The sequence below is a fragment of the Haemaphysalis longicornis genome, unplaced genomic scaffold (assembly GCF_048455015.1).
Source record: "Haemaphysalis longicornis isolate Haplotype H1 unplaced genomic scaffold, Haemaphysalis longicornis Haplotype H1 scaffold_30, whole genome shotgun sequence".
Classification (NCBI taxonomy): Eukaryota; Metazoa; Arthropoda; class Arachnida; order Ixodida; family Ixodidae; genus Haemaphysalis; species Haemaphysalis longicornis.
In genome coordinates, this window is record NW_027526336.1 from 3,513,366 (window position 1) to 3,533,536 (window position 20,171).

General features: G+C 52.6%; 1 protein-coding gene across 3 annotated transcripts in view; it reads right to left on the reverse strand.

Annotated features, from left to right (window-relative positions):
• Nucleotides 1–20,171, reverse strand: part of LOC144177733 (thimet oligopeptidase-like) — a 108,828-nt gene that overhangs the window by 42,703 nt on the left and 45,954 nt on the right. For all 3 annotated transcript variants that reach the window (XM_077705314.1, XM_077705312.1, XM_077705313.1), the window contains 5 exons: nucleotides 16,926–17,087; nucleotides 14,474–14,539; nucleotides 13,489–13,593; nucleotides 9,473–9,580; nucleotides 4,885–4,958 (listed from right to left, as the gene is read on the reverse strand). In XM_077705314.1, the coding sequence (XP_077561440.1) occupies nucleotides 4,885–4,958; nucleotides 9,473–9,580; nucleotides 13,489–13,593; nucleotides 14,474–14,539; nucleotides 16,926–17,087 (515 nt within the window). The remainder of the gene's footprint in view (nucleotides 1–4,884; nucleotides 4,959–9,472; nucleotides 9,581–13,488; nucleotides 13,594–14,473; nucleotides 14,540–16,925; nucleotides 17,088–20,171) is intronic.

The window sequence follows — 20,171 nt, forward strand, 5'->3', positions numbered from 1 at the left end:
GAAACTTTTATGGTGTTCAAAAATGCTGAAATAACCTGAGGATTTAAAGGAAGAAAAAATTGCAAGCACATTTTTTGTTTAGGCGCTCACTTCTACCGTTACTTTCCAAAAATATCACGTGCCTGTAAATTTCAGAAGATTACAGAAAACAAAAGGATACGCAGCTGAGGGGCCCGCCACGCTGTCCGGGCGCTTCTACAGTACAGCCCTCAATTTTAGAAGTGCGTACCGATGCGGAGTGCGAACAGCGGGGACAAAACAAGACAGAAAGGCGGAGGGGCCAGAGGGGGGACGCCCCACTCAGAAAATTTTGGGGCCCGTGATCTAAGTAGATAAGCGCGCAAAGCTGGCATCAGCCTGTGGCAGCACAAGTGATCTTGCTCCAAGGCAAAGGCGGTTTTATCAGCGACAGACCAAGACAGACAGGCATGGTGATACAGAAGGTGTAGGAGCGCTGCCTCGGAGACGCTAAACAAACTTTCAAATAGTTTTCAGTGCCGCTTCTCGGAAACTTTTCATAGTTTCCGAGAAGCGGCGCTGGCCGGCGGACATGAAAGCACGCAGGAAGGCTACGGAGCAGAAAAGGGTAGGAGAGAGCAGCAGGAGAGTGGCTGTTTGGCCATTTTTTGCTCCCGTGTTAGGCAATGATTATACAGGCCTTGGCATTGAATGAAAACTTGCACCGACGATTAGCGGCCCACTAGTGTTTCGGCATGCAGCACCATCACGAGGCCCGGTTGTGCAGAAGAGGCTCAGCACTGCCTCACTTTACGAAACCGTGCCGAGGATGACCACCAGCACAATCTTTCACCGCACTATTTCAGCAAGCGGGCGTCGGAAGCGACGTCCTTTCATTTCACAGCAGTCAGGGGAGTGCCCCCACACTTTCTGTGCAGCCGGCGGCCACTCTGTTCACACCTGCGAGTAGGGCAGCCGGTGACAAGCTGCACGTGCGAGCTGCACGTGCGGTTGTGCACGCGGCTCCCTCGGTTCAGGAGCAGGGGAAAGAGCGGACGCGATGTCTAAGGTTACGGTAAAACTGAAAGCCACAACAGGAACAAGCAGGCAGAAGAAAAGAATCCACCCGTGAAATCCCACACACTCCCTGCACAAGCGCACCAAAAGGTAAGGCTGCGGTTCGAAAGGTGAAATAAGTTGGCTCGTATTTCTGCACTTTCAGTTTACGTTTCCCGTCTTGCAAAGTGCGAACTAGTGCTCGAAAATTATTCCCAGTACCCCCCCTTCATTTTCTTACAAAATGCACGCTGCCAATGATTGTTTACCGCTACGACAAATGAACTTGGCAGTCACTTAGCTGGTGCCATTCAATAACGTCCATATATGGCACAAAAGGTTCACATTCTGCACAGATAACAAAAATTTCAACCAACCTGCCTTTGCTGTTACAGTCGATTCCCGCTACAACGAAACTGACGGGACGTGCAAAAAATTTAATTGAAGCGAAAATTCGTTGAGGCGAAATGTGCCCCAACACAGCACGGAAGGGCCAGAAAATAGCCCTGGATGTTTCCGCATCACTGGCAGCATAATGCAATGCTTAGAAAAAGGAGTGACCCGCCGCGGTGGCTCAGTGGCTAAGGCGTTGCGCTGCTGAGCACGAGGTCGCGGGTTCGATTCCCGGCCGCGGCGGCCGCTTTTCTGATGGAGGCGAAAAGCAAAAACGCCCGTGTGTACGAGATTTCGGCGCACGATAAAGATCCCCAGGTGGTCAAAATTAATCCGGAGCCCTCCACTACGGCGCGCCTCATCGCCTGCGTTGCGTCGGCGCGTTAAACCCTACAATCAATCAATCAAGAAAAAGGAGTGACGTGCAGTAACGTGGCGTTTATTCAGATAACAACCACACCAATGGTCATCTGTTTTTTTGCCAGCACCCAAAGTACTGAGGGGGAGGGGAGAGGCGAAGAAATGAAGAAATGCAGGCTTTCAAAGCGTACTGCTGTACAACAAGGCGTTTCCACCGAGCTGATTACTTGCAGATAGCTGCTAGGCGGTTGGAAGCCCCCCCCCCCCTCGCGCTTGTGGCAGCAACAGCACCGTTATCTTATCCTTTGATTAGGCATGGCAGCAACTGACCTTGGCAGGCAAGCCCCGCGCACTTGCATTTATCGCCACAGCACGCTCACCACTAAGATAGGATCACGCGGGTTCAAGACTAAACACGAAAACATTATTTATGCTTTTGAATGTGAAGAATTGTAGAAGAAGAACTGCAAGGAAAGATGCTCACAACACATACATGACGGCACTAAGGTGACCAGAATGGGCACTGCGCCAGCAGCAGAGCACATTCGCGCAGTTTCAACTGGGTACGGCTTGGCTTGGCGAACCTGGCTTGCGCCTCGTGTAAGGACGGCCCGCCGCATCGTTATCCCCATCAAACAATGGCGTCCACCTACAAGCTTGTTTTTGTATGGTTTTTGTTTTGGTGGCAGTGTCGGTACACCGCGCATGTTTTCGGTGAAACTAAGTATCCTGAATTTATAAAAAGTTACTGATAGCTGGTGCTATGCTTATTTTATTGTAAAATAATTGACCAAACCCAGCGCAAATCATCGAAAATTTCGTTGAAGAGAAAGCAAGCCAGACAAATGGTTCGTTGTGGCGAGGACGTTGTTGCATTGACTTCTATGGCTTGCTGACGGGGAATTTGAAATATTTCGTTGAAGCGGAAATTTCGTTGAAACGGACTTCGTTGTAGCGGGATTAGACTGTATTGCAAGACGGGTTCTGGAGGGGATTAAAACGAGTTGATCACTGTTTGTTCGTTTTCTTTGTTTTGCCCCACTAGTAATTAAAAGAGTTATACACCACATTCTGTGTATTAACATTAGTTAAAAGTTATACACCACAAGCTTTTCTGTTGTCCCCACAAACTGTCACTCGACCACACAATTGGACTCCAGTGGGTCAATCTGTGACAAACACTTTGAACAAAAATTCCTCCACGGACAAGGAAAATGGAAATGCGTCATTGTCAGCGCACCCACTTACCTTATTTACTCGCATAAGTTGCGCAGTTTTTTCTTGTGCATTTAGGGCTTCAAAAAAGGGGGTGCGCCAATTACGCGGCTATTTTGCAAGAAAGCCTGAAATAACGTGTAAATGATACAAATAAGAGAAACTCGAGTATGATAGCGCGAGCGAACGATACTCGTTTATTGAATACAGAGTCAAAGATACAAAAGTACACAGAAAAGTAGTCGAAAGTACAAAAGTATAGTCAGAAGTACAAAAGTACAGAAGTAGTCAAAAGTACACAGCACATGCTCTGGCCAGTCCAGTCCAGTTGTGGTCTAGTCTGAATCGCTGATCGAGAGGTCAGACTCTGAGTCGTTGCCCTCTTAAAGCGCATTGTCCTCGCTTCCGTCAAGCGCATTCGGCAGCCCTGCCTCCTTGAAGCTGTGCTCCACAATGCTGGGTGAGGCCACGTCCCACGCTGCCCCGATGCACTCGCAGAGCGTCCTGAGTGGCGGTCTCTTTATCCTCCCAGTGGGAGTGAGCCCGTGCTTTCCGCTGGCCACCCTCTCAACACACATCTTGTGCACGTAGTCCTTGAAGGGTTTGTTGACCGACACGTCCAAGGGCTGCAGGACAGGTGCTAGGCCACCCAGAATAAGGGCCAGGTTGGTCCGCATGTCGCGCAACCTCTCCTTCACACTCCCCACCAGACACCCTTTGAAGCTGTCGAGCACCAACAGCGATGGCAGTCGCAGCAAAGCCCCCGGCCTCTTGCCCCACACAGCGTCGATCCAGTCCCGCCCCAGCTCCTCGTCCATCCTTGAAAATGACGAAGGGCAGGAGTTTGCGGCTGTCTGCTGTCACGGCAAGCCCCACCACGCAGCGTTGTTTTTCGCAGCCGGTGGTCTTGATGGGCACAGACGCTCACCCTGGTGTCGGGTGGCATGTGGAACGTCAGTGGCGTTTCGTCGGCGTTCCCCATGTGGGACATGAAGCTCCCCGTTCGGCGTAGTCCAACCACGAGGCGGTGAAACAAGCCAATTTTCTCCTCGCAGTCCTGCGATCTCCCTCGCCTCAAACGGCAGCATCTCGCACGCCGCGGCAAGACAGGACGACCTCATCTGGCGAACACGCCTCGACAGCTCTCCTTCCCCGGCAGGTAGCTTCCCACGCTTCGGTCCCCGAAACGCCCTCCTTCCAGGTTTGGTACTTGGGAGCGAACCCTTCTGCTCCCTCCAAGTACACGAAAAGGTGGCTCTCCTTGAGGTTGAAGTGCTCTGCGGCGGCCCGGTTGCCGTGCAGCCACTGCAGCAAAAGGTGGCCGACCGAGGGCGAAACGTGAACCCGCAGGGAGGATTCCGTCGCGGCACGTACGCAGCGAAGGCGAAACGGCCCTTGGCGAGGCCAGGGCGGGGCTCACACGCCCTCTCACAGCTCCGATGCAGAAATGGGTGCTTCCGGCTCCGCGTGCTGTGTGCGAGTTCTCCCGGCGGAGAAGACAGGAAAGTAGGAGGAGGGCAGAGAGGGAGAAGGCAGCCGGGTGCCCGCATGTCCCTCCTCGCCTGCGCTCCGGCACCGAGGGACATCCAGGCACGCAGGAGAAGGAAGGACGTGGGGAAAGAAAGGAGGGACTATGCACGCGCAGTATCGCGTACCATGCGTGTATCACTGCGCTCCCTGTTGCGAGCGCCCAAGGGTTGTCTATGGCGAGACAGGGAGCGCAAAATGTGAGAGTAAATTTTTTTTTCTCTAAACCTGGATAAAACGTAAGGGTGCGCAAATTATGCGATTAAATATGGCATTAGCGAGTGCCTTGTTAATGCATTTTTTATAAGAGTGGCTCATTGTTTCAAGGGCCAGAAATAACATGGGGACGAAGGCGGCAGCAGCAGCAGCACTCACTCAAACATCACCAGGTCGGCGCGGCTGCACAGGTGGTGCATGGTGTGGCCAAACTCGTGGAAGAACGTCACCACCTGCGACCCGTCCAGGAGGAGCCAGCGTTAGTTAAGGGGACCCAGAAAAGCCTTTTGTAAAAGTTACAAAAGGCCTTTATTGTGACGTAGTACCAAGATAGCCATGCAATGCCGTTGGAATTATTGATCTACATTCAGTATTAGCTGTGCGAGAAGCAATTCAGTGCACCTCTCCCCCCTTGCCGATCAATTCCTCCTCCCTCTCTGCTTCTTTCAAAGCAGCTGGAAACACTGGGAATAGCCATGTGACAAGGCCGCGCTCGACTTCCATTCTCCGCTAGCTACATTCCTGCGCCTAGGCACGCGTCAATCGCTGCAGACCCGCCTTTGCCTCAGGATCGCGCAGGAAGGAGGAAGAGCAACCGGAAGCCGATGGCAGTGACGTTGCCAGCGAGTGACGATCGGCCGAATCAGGGGGGCGCCTCACCGTTGCGTCAGCCACGGTCGGCTCACTGCGTTGGTGCGCTCATCGGCTGAGAAAGGTGATCTTCAAAAATTGTTTACAAATTATCCGTACAATGTATGGGGCTCACACTTGGCTCAAAAATGCCCCGTTATGTGTTCTGCCACCTGAATGCATTTGATTGCCACCTTCACAAAGCTTTTCTGGGTCCCTTTAAAGGAGCCATGAAGAGAAAACACAAGTTTGGTTCATTCAAAAAATTGTGTCGTTAGAATCATACTGACACCACTTTTAACGTAAACTTCGCTCAAATAAGCTACATAATTAGGAAAAACGGGAATGGTCATGCGACCCACCAGCTCATTTCCCGCAACAGAACCTGTGATGTCACATGGGCTAAGCTCTGCGATTGGCGGAGGCTGGCAGAAGCAGACGCAAATTAGGTAGAGCTTACAAACTAGACGAACGAGCGATTTGCGCTTAAATTTAGGGCACATTCTTTACAAAGCAATAAGAATGATGGGACAAACAGTGGAAGTTACGAAAGCACATGTAAACATAGAAGTACTGATGCGTTCTGCTGTTCGTACTGCGCACTGCATGCTTTGGTTTAGCTGCACAGCATACGGGGATTGGGGTTGTCTCAGACGACACTGGCCGATTGACGCAAGCAACGGTGTCTTACGTGACCCCATTTGTCGAGCGAGCACTGTTTCAGGGAACGAATATTTTCTCCCAGAAAAAAAAACAAGCCAGGTTTAAATGCGGGCAAAAACAAACCAAACGCTTGCCACGGTATGGTGGCGCCATCTAGGTTACGGAACGTAAAGAAACGCGAGAACAAACCAACACCGCTGTACAGGGTGGAGACAACCTTTGAACGGTCCCGTGCCGCCGCAATTGGGCCAACGGGCTCAACGCGTTATTCTTTTCGTTTCCCACGAGACCTAGCAACGCGAAACAGACAATATGATTCAAACTTCTTCAGTAAACCGCGTTGCGGCGATAATTTTAGCGCGGTTTTTACACAATGACTTGCTTCGGCGGCGAGCGAGCAACCAAAAATGGCGGCGCCAGCGTATACGTGTCTCTACCCTGTACGGCGGATGCGTGAATGAAGGTACTAGGTACTCTAGGCTGCAGAGCGGTCGGTTTCAGTGATGTCACTTGGGACCACGAAAACGCACGATTGAGCGGGAAAATCAAAATTTTAACCTAAATTGTTTAATTTCTCAGTGAATAAAGCACCGTTTGTATCCGGACAAGCGCTGGGGGCACTATAAAACACGAAATCTTTCGAATAAAACCAACTTGCATTTTCTCTTCATGGCTCCTTTAAGGGGGCAGGGCGCATGCCCGCCCCCCCAGATGCTAGGGAGACGCAGGGACAGCACCGATGCCAGTTTCAAGAGCAAACTTCCTTTAGGCAAGCTACGCACTGAGGAAGACCACAGGAAGGGTTCGACTCACCAGCAGCTACTTCGCCGGCCCTTTAGGGGCGGACAGCCAATTTCCGAGTCCCAAACGAAAGGGCGCCCCTCACAAAAACGCAGCCTGAACCGAAATAACTTCCCTGACAGGGTCCCGCAAAGGTTGAAACTGGAATAATCCTAATTAAAATGAATGCTGGCCACCATGACAGCGAGGCGCGTACATCCTTCTAATGCAGGCGAGATGAAAAGCGGTTCTTGCCCCCAGCTAGAACCATAACGAAATGCCCGGCTCCTTTATGCGGGCTTCGTATCGCCCATTGCAATGGCCAGAGCCTGCAAACGGTACTGCCATCACGTCTGGACACTGCGTGTCGCAACCCTTCATACTTGATTATTGCCAAGCTATTGTGGCCAACTTATTTACAAACACCCACTGGTCACCCCACTGCATAAAATGTGGGCCTCCAACATGCACAGCCCAAAAAGCGGCCGCCCGCCCCTTCAACTCGTGGCGCAACACGTGTGCCCCTCGGCAACTTTCAATCGACACTTGGCCGCTCACTTGCAAGTGCACCTTGTGTATTGGCAACGGGGCCCACGATGGGCAATTGGTTTGAAGGTCTAGGAAGGCCTCTGAAATGGCCGGGTAGCACAGGTATTGGCTGATGCTCACCAAACGAACCGATCATTGGATCAGCTCTGCAGGACTGCAGTTGGAGCTCAGGGCATTTAAAACGACCGACAACGGGAGCATACCGTTGCCAGGCTTATGTCGTCGCCTAGCACGACTGCGGCCGTTGACTGCGCATGCGTGAGCCATTACTGTGGACTTACCGGCACATCTTTTACCATCACCCCAACGCTTCCCGAGCAGACGCTCGCGTCCTGATTACAGCAAATGCACTGCTGTCGGCTCCTAACAGAGCGCTTGTCCTGTTTGTTTTTTACAGCGCTTGTTTTCTGTGTGGCCAACACGCGCAAACCTTTTCTTTTCCGAAGTTCATAACGACATCGTCGCGAAATGGTCCTCAGGCCCCCCCATCGTGCTAAGGCTCGCCCACCTCAAAATACTTACCGAGTTTAAAAAGCATTCTGGTGCCTCTGAAATCATACTGGGCAAGTAAACGTAGGTTCTGGCACAATTATCACAACATACCTTGCTCATTTCGGGCCTAAATATTGCCGCGAACCATGCACTGGGTTTGTTTGTTTATGTTTTGCTTTTACCGCCCGGCTGCGCCGGTCTGTGTTATCCGTGTGCCAAGGGAAGCGCGTGTTCCATTCTTGCTTTCTGTGCCGCCTGTGTTATCTCTTCTGATAGGGAGAGCGTTCCGAACTAACGTGAACAGCCTGGAATAATCTTCTTTGTTCTGGATGTAAATCGACAGTTCGAGAAACAGTCGCGCCTAAAAATAAAAAGCCTGCAGAGCAGACCCCGCGGCATTCAATTCCACTCTTCGATGCTCGCCGACGCACGTCACGTTTTTTGACTGCTGCTTCACCGCCAGTGTACTTTTTGAGTTGTTAGGGGAGCACAAGTTCGCTCCAATAAACTTGTTTTCCTTGAAGACAACTGTGTCGTCTTTGGCCACGTGACAATATTAAGGATAAGTGCGAATTCCAGTCATCGTTACTTGAGCCCAACTGTGCACAGTAGATGGTGGCATCGACATTAGGTTTTCTTTTTTTACGCTGCACAGCCATCTTCTACATTATCCTAAAAAAAAAACTGATCTGTGAATGCCCAATCTGTAAAATCAGGTTCAGGCTATTTTAAACGAAAGCACATAGTTCCGAGCAACGAGGTTTTGTGCCATTCACTTTCGCCAGATGTCGCCACTCGCATTATGGCAGCCAGTCAGCTGGAATATGAAACCACAAATGGCGTGCTAAAACATGTCCAACCGTTTTTAGTGGTAAACGAGAACTCTGGCTTCCAGTAAGACTGTAAATGGCAATTGAAACATGGTAATGGTAAGCTAAAGCTCCCTAATGTCGTTCTGCGGAGATAAGTCTGAAGGTTAACACAGGGCTACAGCAAAATAACATGCTGGAAATCAACATCAATGAGGTGAAAGCCACGAGTGACTTTACGAGTGGCAGTGACTGCCCAACATCTCGTGCAGCTCTAGCATCAATGCGACAGCTTGTGAAGCTGACAGAATCACTACACAGCTGTGCCCATTGCTTTCTAATGGGGCCCCGAGGGTTCAGGTCAGCCCAGGCAGCCCTACTCTGGCCAGTTTTGTGGACCAAAGCAAAAACAATGTCTGCGGCCTCACAATTACCTTCATTGGGTTTGCGCATGCAGAAAAGCGCCACCGTGTTTCATTAGATCTGGTTTCAAATGATTTCAAAAACTTCCTGTTTCTCTTGAGACCGCACAAAGTCCGTTTTTGCTAGCCCTCCCAAGTACGTCGCAGCCAATGGCGCAGTGAGGGGGGGGGGGGGGGCAGTTTTGAGCACACAGCGAAATGCCGACTCCTCCGTGATGGAAGCGTTTCTCGTTGACAGAAAGCACAGCCCCCCCTCCATAGTAGCCCTAACGGCCTCCGGAAGCAGCGCAGAGCAGTGGCAGGCCACAAGTGATTCTAGAGCGCCTCCACTCCGATTCAGCCTCACTGCCCCAGAGAAGGAAACGCCAGAGCCCAGCAAGCTCCCAGTCGAGGCTGGCTTACGTCCGAGTGCGTCAGCAGCGACGGCTTGTCTTCTGTCGGCTTGGGGAAGTTGCAGACGACGGCCACCACGCCCACCTGCCGGGAGCCGTCCTTCTTGCTGCAACACGGCTGCAGGGACAGCACACACACACACGTGACAAGCTGCCCCCTCCGCAGGGGCTGCCCCGCATCGCACCCAGCCAACCAGATTGCTGCTTCAGCACTGCCCTAGGCCTTGCAACTGAAGGAAACGGAAAGAGAAACACTAAGCTCCCACTGCAAAGGGAAGCAGAAGAAAGCTGGCTTAGCAACACTGAAGCCCAACAGCACAGCCCAAACACTTTCGGAGCCCACCCTCAGCTTGGCTGACCAATCACGCCCGGCCGTGTTATCTGTGCTCAAAGCTAAGCGTGCGCTTCCTTCCCTTTCCTTTTGTATGCCCCGCAGGGCATCTCCTTTGACAGGGACTGTCGCCACTAGACCAACATGCTCTCCTTTGATCCCCAGTGCTCTCGATGTATTTCGATCGTTTCTGAAAGAATAACGCAGGCAGATAAATGCCTGCAGGGCAAACACCAAGGCACTCTTTTCGCTGACAGTCGCCTGTGCACGTCACTTCGCCGAACACTTGTCTTTTTCGATAGGTTCCCGCAAAGCCCCAGTCCGCTCCAGTGAACTTTATTTCTTCAAGCACGCTGCGTCGTCCTCAGCCACGCGACAATATTCACGGAAAGTTTCACGCAGAGACAGCGGCTGCTGCTTGACCACATCAGCCGCGCCAAACGCAAACTCCGCAGGAGGCAGCCATGCAGGCCCTTGCACACCCGACGCGTGCACCTACAGGCACATGTTTCAGTATACCACTGGCGGAAGGCAGTGGGGGCCAGCCCTTGTGAAGCCTCTTCTCCGGCACACATGAAAAAAGCCTCCTCCTGTCCACTCGGGTGACCTCAGCCACGAGTGTTAGGGCGCAACGTCATTTGTTCTGGCAGACAACCTGCCACAAAGCCACACGACGCAGGATTCTCTTATCCCCCTCTGAAAACAGAACTTCCTCCTCCCCCTTCCGGCTGCCTTCTTTCACCGAGACGGAATCTCACCCGTTCGTCCCTCACCCAGACTGTTCTCATTTGATCGGCAGGACTGGATGCTTCTGCCAAAGACCGTACTCCGAGACAGTGCTGTCTGATTCACCAGCACTCGACTCCTCACACCCCTCCAAATGCTTCTTCAACGTCTGTGCTGTTCTTAGAAGCTATTGCGCAGCACGAGTTCGCTCCCACAAACTCTGCAACCGATGCAAAAGAAGCCCGAGTTGCCCTCGACCATGTCAGAGGACGAGCATCTGCAAAGCAACCGTCCGTGCAAGCCTGAAGACAAAGCGTGCCCCGTGGAGTTTCTTAGTAATATGCACATTGGAACCCCGCTGTTACGTCCTTCGGTCTTACGACAAACCACGTCTTACAATGCGAGTACTGACACAAAATTTTATGCTCCATTTTTATTTCTTTTATCGCTGCTTAATGGTTTGGCAAACCCGACACAGCACTTCAAATACTTCAGCGCTCGATAATTAATTACATTGAACGGCCTGAAAATCGTTTGTTTCAATTTCCCGCGCTTTCAGCCCGAAAGGCGCATATGACCATATCCCGGCATGACCTCAACGCTTTCTGCGGATGTCGAAACACTGCGGAGGCCGGTGGGAGCGTTGTTTCGACAGTGCTGCCGCGGGGGCTGAATGGCTGAGCTGCCTGAAGGTGCTAGGCCTACCACTGTGGCGGAAATTCGATGACTGCTTTCAATAAAAGTCCTCATGGCGACTTCTACTGCGATTCCTGGCTATATTATCGCTTCCTTTCCCGTGTGTGGAACTTTATTTTTGCCAACACTGCCTTTCTGGGCAGCGGTTATGCCTGCAGCTCCGGCTACGTGCGCCCGTTAGTGAATGCGCCGGCGCCCAGTTGCCGCTCGCGGGGCCGCGCGCGTGATGTGACATCACGAGATTTTGACGAGCGCTTTCTGCGTCCCTTCTTTTGGATACCACGGGATGATGTCACGCTGATGTCCAATTGCTCAGTGTCACTCTGCGTGCTGTTCCATCGGTGCGATAATTGAGATCCAATAAAGTATGTTCTTCGCATCGCAGGCAGCTCCTATTTCAGCCAGGGTATTCTGTTGAGTAAAGGAAGCAAACTGTGCAATTAACGCCGAAAATTGGTGTCAGTGGCCCTTTACGATGGATCACCGTGGTTCCGGCAAACTCCCGATAGAAACAATGCATTGAAAACCCCGATTATACCACACTCGGGTGGTCTGCTTTATACCAGACCCTGGCAGGGACAGACCGGCGTTGTCCCTTTCACACCGCTTGGCTGCTTTGTCTCGAGCTTGCTTTATTCTCAACCCCCGCCTGACACTGCCCGGTGTGCCAAGGTGGGCCAGACCACTTGCTGAATGGACGCCAGCAAAGAGGGAGGCACTCGTGAGCGGGGGTCAACCCTCGACGGCGGCCCCACGCGGCAGCAGAACGCCAACTGCGGGAAGTCCAGGTAAACCACGAATGTGAAGCTCCCGTCCAGAGGGCAAACATGCGACGCACGCCAATGGCAATGACCGAACGCCCACTTTCTTGGTCCGCTCGATTCAAGTTTCTTCGCTCCACGGCGCTCTCAATCCTCAAGCTCAATCCTGCGCGTGTGCCAAACACTAGCTTGCACCACCCTTACGGCAGTGGAGCACGCAATGCAATTGGCACTGCTGTGGCTGCAAGCAGCGGCCGGGATTCTTGAACAAATCACTAGGGGTGTGCGAATATTCGATTTTCGAATTCGATTCGAATATTTCTTGCCCGAATAATTTGATTCGACTTTCGAATACCCAGCAATCGGACGTGACGAATATTCTGAATGCTGCCAAAGTTACGGCTAGATTAGTGTGGCTCTTACTGACCCTAAAGTCGAAAGGTTTTGGTCAAACAATTGCCAGCGACCCGTTTTCGGCCAGGAAAGTTGTCTTTGAGGTTTGGACATATCCCTCCTTTTCGCCCGCAGAGACGTCATTGCCGACATGTAATTGAATAGTTCCTCGATTTTTCTGCATCACTGGCATACATGGAAAGAAGGAGCGACACAGCAGTCTTTAGCGTGCAGAAAACGTTCCTCACATACGGGTTTTTGTAATAACGAGGTGCGTTGCCGTTTTCACGTCATTGGAAACCAACATGATGTGTCCCACTCGGGACAAAACAAACAAATTACTACGACGGCGCCATTTTGTGATGGCGATGACACTTACTCTTCCCCCCTGATAGTCGGCCGTAAGATATCATTTTTCTTTTGTTAATTAATTTTATCACACGACTGTGCAGCCGCAAAATAGCGTATAATTATGGTCTTGTTAAATTTCTGTGATTCTGGCCTTGCTGTAACACACTATCATTACCCGTCCTAGACCCTTTCTCGACGCCTATCCATAGCCAATCTGACGGTCGTTGCATGCCCGTGATTCTCCTCCTGTGTAACGTCCGCGTGCCGTGCCATTCAGCATGAATAGCCACGGTGAAAAAAGAAGCGCAATTTGGAAGTTTTTCGAGAAGGCAAGTCCGTCCTCTGCCATCTGCAAGAAATGCGGCTCCACACTCAAGACGCCGGCAAGCACGACAAGCCCGCTCTTGAATCACTTGAAGGGCAAACACTACGTTCACTACTTGGAGATTTGGAGGATTTGTAATACTTTTAACATGACAGTTTGTGATTTCTTTAATTCCTTTTAGTGTATTTACTATTTAGAGCTCAAGGACATGAGCATGTGTTTATTAGTGTCCAAGATACTTGTTCTTCCAAAAAAAAGCGTTCGTATTCGATATTCGACATTTTTGTCCACTATTTGACACTATTCGATTCAAATTCGATTCGAGATCAAATTTCACTATTCGCACACCCCTACAAATCAGCAATACTGCCGCTCGCCGGGGCCCCCCGACTCCTCCCGCTAGCCCCCCGCGACACAGCCTCCCTTCTCCAGGGCCCGCTCACCTGCAGAGGGATGTTGCAGAAGTGGCTGTACTTGCCCTCCCGCGGGAACAGGTCCATGCAGAAGTAGCCCAGCAGGGACCCGCTGGCTGCATCGCACACCTGGAACTGTGCCCCCCCGCCCGGGTGACCCAAGCGAGCCCATCGCAGCAACTGCGCTGTGCGTCCGCCGGAGGCGTGCCGCGCCCACAGCGGGGCCCACCCTCCACAGCATGCTGCCACACCTCACACTCGGGCCAAGAGATGGGGCCCCACAATGCTCCCGCTTACAGCCAAGCCACCCTGCGCAGCACTACCACTGCACGTTGCAACAAATACACCTCGCATCCACACACGGCAAATTAGAATATTCAAAATTGTTAAAATGTTGAAGCGAATGGCACACGATTAGATTCAAGGTCAATTGAAATGCCAGCTTTTTTCGACACGGAATATTCCCGAGATATTTCCAGGTTTCATTCCATAAAAACAAAGTGGACCCTTCTAACTTCCCCTCTACGGGAAAAAATGCTGCTCAACAGTGGTGCGACCTCTGTGGCAACTCGGGTAGCAGCTTTCCGTGGATAGCTGCATCCACAGAACCCACAAAAGTTGAACCCAAACGAAACAAAATTTTAAGAGAAGAATCCAGGCTGACCCCGCATTCATCGCTTCACTGTTGCTGTGATTACGTGGGAGGGAGCAATGCAGGCCTTCCCATCTACGCTGAAAGAAAGCCGGAAGACTGGCATGCCCCCCTTAATAAGCGAATCCCCCAATCTCCTCCAAGCTTGTGACGGGGAGGAAACGTCCGCACCGGCCACCTCTGGACGGCAAGTGGGAACGCAGCAGACAGAAGGGGAGAGCTCGGAGAGCCTGGCCGGCTCTCCTCCTCCCTGCCCCCCGGGTGCGCACCGTGGCAGCACAAGCACGCGTGGTGGCCCCGCCACTCTGGCAGGGCTCCTCCCCGCTGCTGCGCACGTGCGGCTCGCCTGAACGGGGGACCCACCATGCGGGCGTCGGGGTGCCACAGGGCCGGGTTCTCCAGCTCCTCGAACCGGAGGCCCAGCAGCGTCTGGAAAGGGAACGGGGGGCGCCCGGCTCGCTCTGCTGCCACTGCCAGCTGCTCTCTGTGCGCAGCAAAAGTGCGCAGCACATGCGGCGGCCGCCCTGGCCCAGTCCCAACAGGCCACTGGCCGCCGCAGCGGAGCTACACCGCAGCCAAGCTCACTGCCTGCCTTCCAGCAGCAAACTCCTGGGACAAACAAAGTCTGATATGCATTGGGAAAAACAGCTCATGACGTGGGTGGAAATTGTGCTGCAGATCGCCCCACTAAGAGTGGCAATCAAATATCAGCTGCGATAGCAAGTCCAACCCCTTCGAAACCGCTACCACTGGTGCAACGACATACAACGAGCAACATACACCATGAGGGCCCCGCTCACAACAGCCGTGCACCGCTATTTACTTTCGCTGCCGTTCCCGAGTTGTCCCCGAGCACAAACGTTCAGTAGGGCGAAGCTGTCCCCATCTAGGGGCCCGCACGAGGCAGGGCTGCTTGCATGGCCCGGATTGCGAAGCGCTGCTGCACAACCGGCGCACCCCGAAGAACCCTGCTTCCCGTGCCACGGTGCAACACTTGCCCCCTCTCTCTCCCCAGTGGAGAAGAAGAAAACATGCCTGGGCCCCCTCCCCCTCTCCCAGTGCCTGCCCTGTGCGTTTAGTGGCACAATGCCCGACGTCCACATCGTCAGGGGAGGGCTGATAAGGTTCAATGATCCGCCACCTCACATCAGTGCCCCAACTCTACACTCGTGTGTACATTGCCACCAGGGATTACAAACTATTATTTTCACTGGTCGAATAATTTAAAAATACTCCTTGAGGTCGCAGCATTTTACAGTTTAATATTCTTGACGGCACTTTACGTTGTCTATTTGGGCAATGCAGTAACAATGACTGTTTCACGTGAGCTGCAAGAGCACGTATGCTAATACCAACAGATGTTGCGATTGCCTTTAAAATAGCTCACTTTACGCTGCAGCTTCTGATACGCTTACACAACCTTTCGACACTGAACAGCCCCATGTAGCTTTGAGCACAGTTCTGGTACTCGGACATCAGCTGACACTCTTGCAGCAGAATTGCCGAAGACGACAAAGCACCGCTCTGGGGCATCAGTGGCTCCTACGAACTCCGAGTGTTCGGCCAGGCACTGCTGCCACAGGCCGGTCAGCTGCTACCTCCTGTCTTGCACATGTGTGTTCTTCTGTAGCTCAGCAGTTTCACTGCCTCGTGCTGCCACCGTCTATTTCCGTGTTAACATCAAAGAAGAACCACGCCTCGCTCATTGCTTTGGGGGCACCTATGCATCGGGTATACACCAAGCAAAGTAGCGTACAGTGAACTTTGTGGTACACTAGGTGTGAACCTGGTGCTTCTGCCCCCTGAAGGCCTGCACATGCAAACCTCCTGTGAGCTCGGAGGGCATCCCAGACGCACCAAGCCAAAGGGCGAAGGTCTATGAGGCTGTCTCCAGGCAAGCACAGCAAGGGCCATGCTGCTGGTGCAGCTTAACAATTAACTCTCTGCAAACTTGAAGAGCCGTTTTATCAAAAGTGCATCTTACGAGTTCTTTGTTGCTCGTGGAAAGGACAGCATGGCAGCTACAGGGCGAATTTTGATCCTGCCTGTTTTATTTCGATCCTTGCGTAGTTCTGCAGGGCATGGCAGTCTTAGATTTTCATTTTAGGGCTTTATTATTTTTTAATGTAATATTTACGACTGAGTCAGTTGTGTCCTACCAGGTGCGGGTGAAAATAATGTTCTGCGCTCTAAAAAAATGAAGGGCGTGAAAAAAATTCAGAGACTGTCCTGCCCCGTTGTGTTGTTCTGAGCACGATTGGAAAGTATTGAAAACTTTCCACCCTGGGTCAAGGCCTTGCTAGGCTTTCCACGAGCGGGCAACATGTGAACAACCTCTGTTCTGGAGGCATCATCATGGAATTCGAAATTTCTGCAGAAGAGCGGAAAGTTGGGCTGGTTGGTAGGCGTTCATCTTGGTGGAAACAAAAGCGCTTAAAAAACAGGGACGAAGGAAGACGTAGACAGCACGTAGAAGACGCAGACGTAGATGAAGACGTAGACGTAGACAGCAGTTGCGAGTAAGCGCCGTGCTGTCTACGTCTTCCTTTGTCCCCGTTTTTTAAGCGCTTTTGTTTCCACCAAGATGAACTTTCACCATTTGGAGCATTTTCCTGAATGCGTGCCACAATTCATTACTCCGCGCCAAAAAGCAAGAGCGCACGCCCCGATCCCGCTCAAGCGATGTTCCGAGAGCGACTGCCGCAGCCGTGACCACCCATTGGACAGTCAGTCGCAGCTGCCCAGCGCCTTCTCAACCGGAAACCGGGGGGAGGGGCACAAGGTCCCGTCATGCACGCAGCAGCGGCCCACCCACCTGGTAGATGGAGAAGAGGCCCCGCATGACCACGTCCAGGGGGAAGTAGGCGCGCAGCTTCTCCTGGTCCACCCGGTAGTGGCGCTCCTCCACCAGGTTCTTGTAGTACGCCACGTCCCACACGTGCAGCTCCCCGTCAGAGGCCAGGCCGAGCCGCTGGCACTGCAGCAGCCGGCCCCCCCAACAGCCCCGCTCAGCAGCCCGCCCAGGGCCACCCTGCCTCCGCGCTCTTGCGCAGCCGAACAAAGCTCTGCTCAGTTTGCAAGAACCGGCCTTGGCAACTCACTCGGCCACACTCCGACCCCAGAGGACGTTTATGAGCCAAAAGAAACGCGAGAAATGTCGGCAAACTTGCAAGTTTCACGCAACAGCTGTGGCCAGCGCAAACAACTCCATGTTGGCAGCATTCAAGTGACGCCATCAAATGGAAATGGAGGCCCTCCCTCCCAGCCAGGTTTCTTGGTGGTTTGCCGATGGCCCCCCACTGCTCAAACAAGCTTCTGCGACACCACGCAGAAATTGCCACACGACAGTGGCTGGGGAGTTGCCACTGCGTCAGCTGTTTTCCTCAATCTCTTCACTATCTGTGCGATAAAATTTGTACCATAGTCACGACAAGAGAGCAGCCCTTTGTGTGTTTTGTCGTCACGGCACCTTTAGGAGCTCTTCTCCCCCAATGGCTTCCTTCATTGCTCAACCAGCACACAGCGTGTTTTGCTCTGGACGCCCCAAGCGGCGCCGCAGTTCCAAGGTGCCACTCGTGCCCACGACAGCCCCTGCCTCTGCTACGGGCGAAGGTCGCTTTTGTTCATTTCCCGAGCAGGCTGGTAGGCGCCATCGCCGTTCTTGGTGCTACACAAAACAGTCCCGGCCCCTTCACGTAAGGTTTGAGTGCAAGCCGACAAGTGGTGTGCCCGGGAAGAAATCCACAGGACGCTCATTAATTGGCATTGCACTCTGTATTTTTAAATATAGGAGAATTGGGCAGCCTTGTTGCCTCTCTGCCTGCACCTTCCTCCTCATGGCACAAAGAGCCAATGTAGCACCTGCAAAGTGGTGCAGTTACCTTCGTGTTAGTTTATCACGAACCTGGCTCCCGTTTATGCCTGTACCATCCCCCATCACTAAGCTTCGTACTTGCCTTTATCCCAAAGAAGCTTTTGAGGATACACTAAAGGATGATTATTAAAACTTCCCTTAAAAGAAGAGCATTGTGGGGCTCCTCGAAAGGGGCACTGACACAAAACTTTCGCATCTTAGTTGTTTTGTTGCGATAAGCAGCAATGACCTTCATATCCGGTGTGGAAACCTCATTTGCTTCAGCATGTGACGGTTGGTTATCACCGGCAACCCTACGTACCGATCTTTTTAGCCACTTCATAAAAAAGCAACCATGGATGTGATGCAAGCGCTGCAAGTGCAGATTGCTGCCGCGGCTAGAGAACGATGCGCGACACTCTAACCGTGGGTGGGGAGACACGCGCTGAGAGCAGCCAACCGGTCTGCCTACACGTCTGCCTACAGATGTGTTAGGCTTAACACTGCAGTGGATATTCAATTGCCACTCTTGGAAGCGGTGCAAATGACCATTTTTAATGCAATCCACCATCGCATCATTAACTCCTTTCTCATATGTGCTGCCTAGTTCGGGACTTGGCTCCCATTTCGTGCAGCAGCAACAAGCTATCGCTCGAGCTACCTGCGCCGCTTCACGGCCGTGGCCGTCGCCGGTGCAGCGACTGCACGGCTCACTCAGTGCGCTTTTGTGTCCCCGGTGTGTTTTTGCATCGAGCGTAATAAAGAGCAATAAAAATAGAGTGCCTGGAATCGTTGTAGAACTCAGGTTGCGGCCAGCTGCCCAACGAGCCAACAAAATCCCCGCACCTTCGCCGCTAACGATCGGATCGTTCGTTGCTTGAGAGCAAAAGTTCCCATCGCCGATCAAAGTGGTGAGCCGGCGGAAAACGCCGGCAGTACGGAAGCGGCCAGCACAAACCTGTAATGTGTTTGGATGTTGTTTACTCCACATCCAGGGAATGCCGATTGCGCGATGTCCTCCGCTGGCTGCTCGATTTTACATATTGTAACGTGGCGGCAGATGACACGAACCATGAGGCGACGAAGCAATGTATTTACACGACTATTTACAGGCAGCCATTCCGAGCCCGGGCTTGCTGCGCCCCGCACCCGTCTTCTTCCTTGTCGTCCTTAGTGGTGGGCCATGCCGGCGCGGGTATTGTCCTGTCCCGTGACAATATGTTCTAGGCTGTATTTGCCGCTGGTATTTGGCAAATGATGCATGTGTGTTCACACCAATCTATCTCCAAAGTTATCTCGCCTTCAAAATTTTGTGTCAGTACCCCTGTAAGGGAGACTCACCTCATCACATTTCCATGGGAATTTATGACCTATGGGCATTAGAGTCTCCTTGCACCAATACGAAACACTTGAGAGTGTTTGTAACAGTCTGGGTGCTTATTTTGCTTATGATACAGTGGAATATCGGTGATACGATTTTGGCTGATATGAAGTTCGTTGCGATACCAATTTTCAAAATTCCCAAACCGAAATGCTTAGTATATAATGCAAAAAAAAAGGGATAATCGCACACATTGGCCACTCCGGCGTCGGCAATGCAAACGTGTGAGCTGGAGTGTTGGTGCGGCCGCAGTTGCATGCTCCCATGCTGGCGGTGGGGATCTTTCGACAGGGACGGGCTGCTCCGAGAGAGCAGCGTCTCCTTCTCGCTTGCCCCCCGTGCCTCACTTCCCTCTGCGGCCCAGCTGCGCCGCCTGCGCGCTCATCATGCTGCGTTGGCAACGTTCTTCTGACACCCGTGCTGACTCGGCCCCGCACCCCGACGGCCGTGTGCGGCAGTGGGAAGAGCCGCACTGCTGGCACCTAACGGCGGCGACTTGGGAGCGCTCGCTGCAGCTGGCGGGGAGCGGCCACCGTGGAGCGGCCACCTCCACGGCGAATGTGGGGCGCCAGGTGACCATTCACAGTGCACTTTTCACCCACATCAGCAGCGCCTTCCCCACATGAGCTGCATTCTGGCGGAAGGTTAGAAGCAGTTGCTCGAGCTACCTGCCACACTTGATGGCAGGAGTCGACACCAGGCTGCCGCCATCTGTCCCACGCGCGGAAACAACATTTCTTCTCGTTTTCTGGCGATACAAATTTCCAGGAGACACAAATATGCTTGCTCCAAGATCCGTACCACCGAGATCCCACTGCTGCACTGTC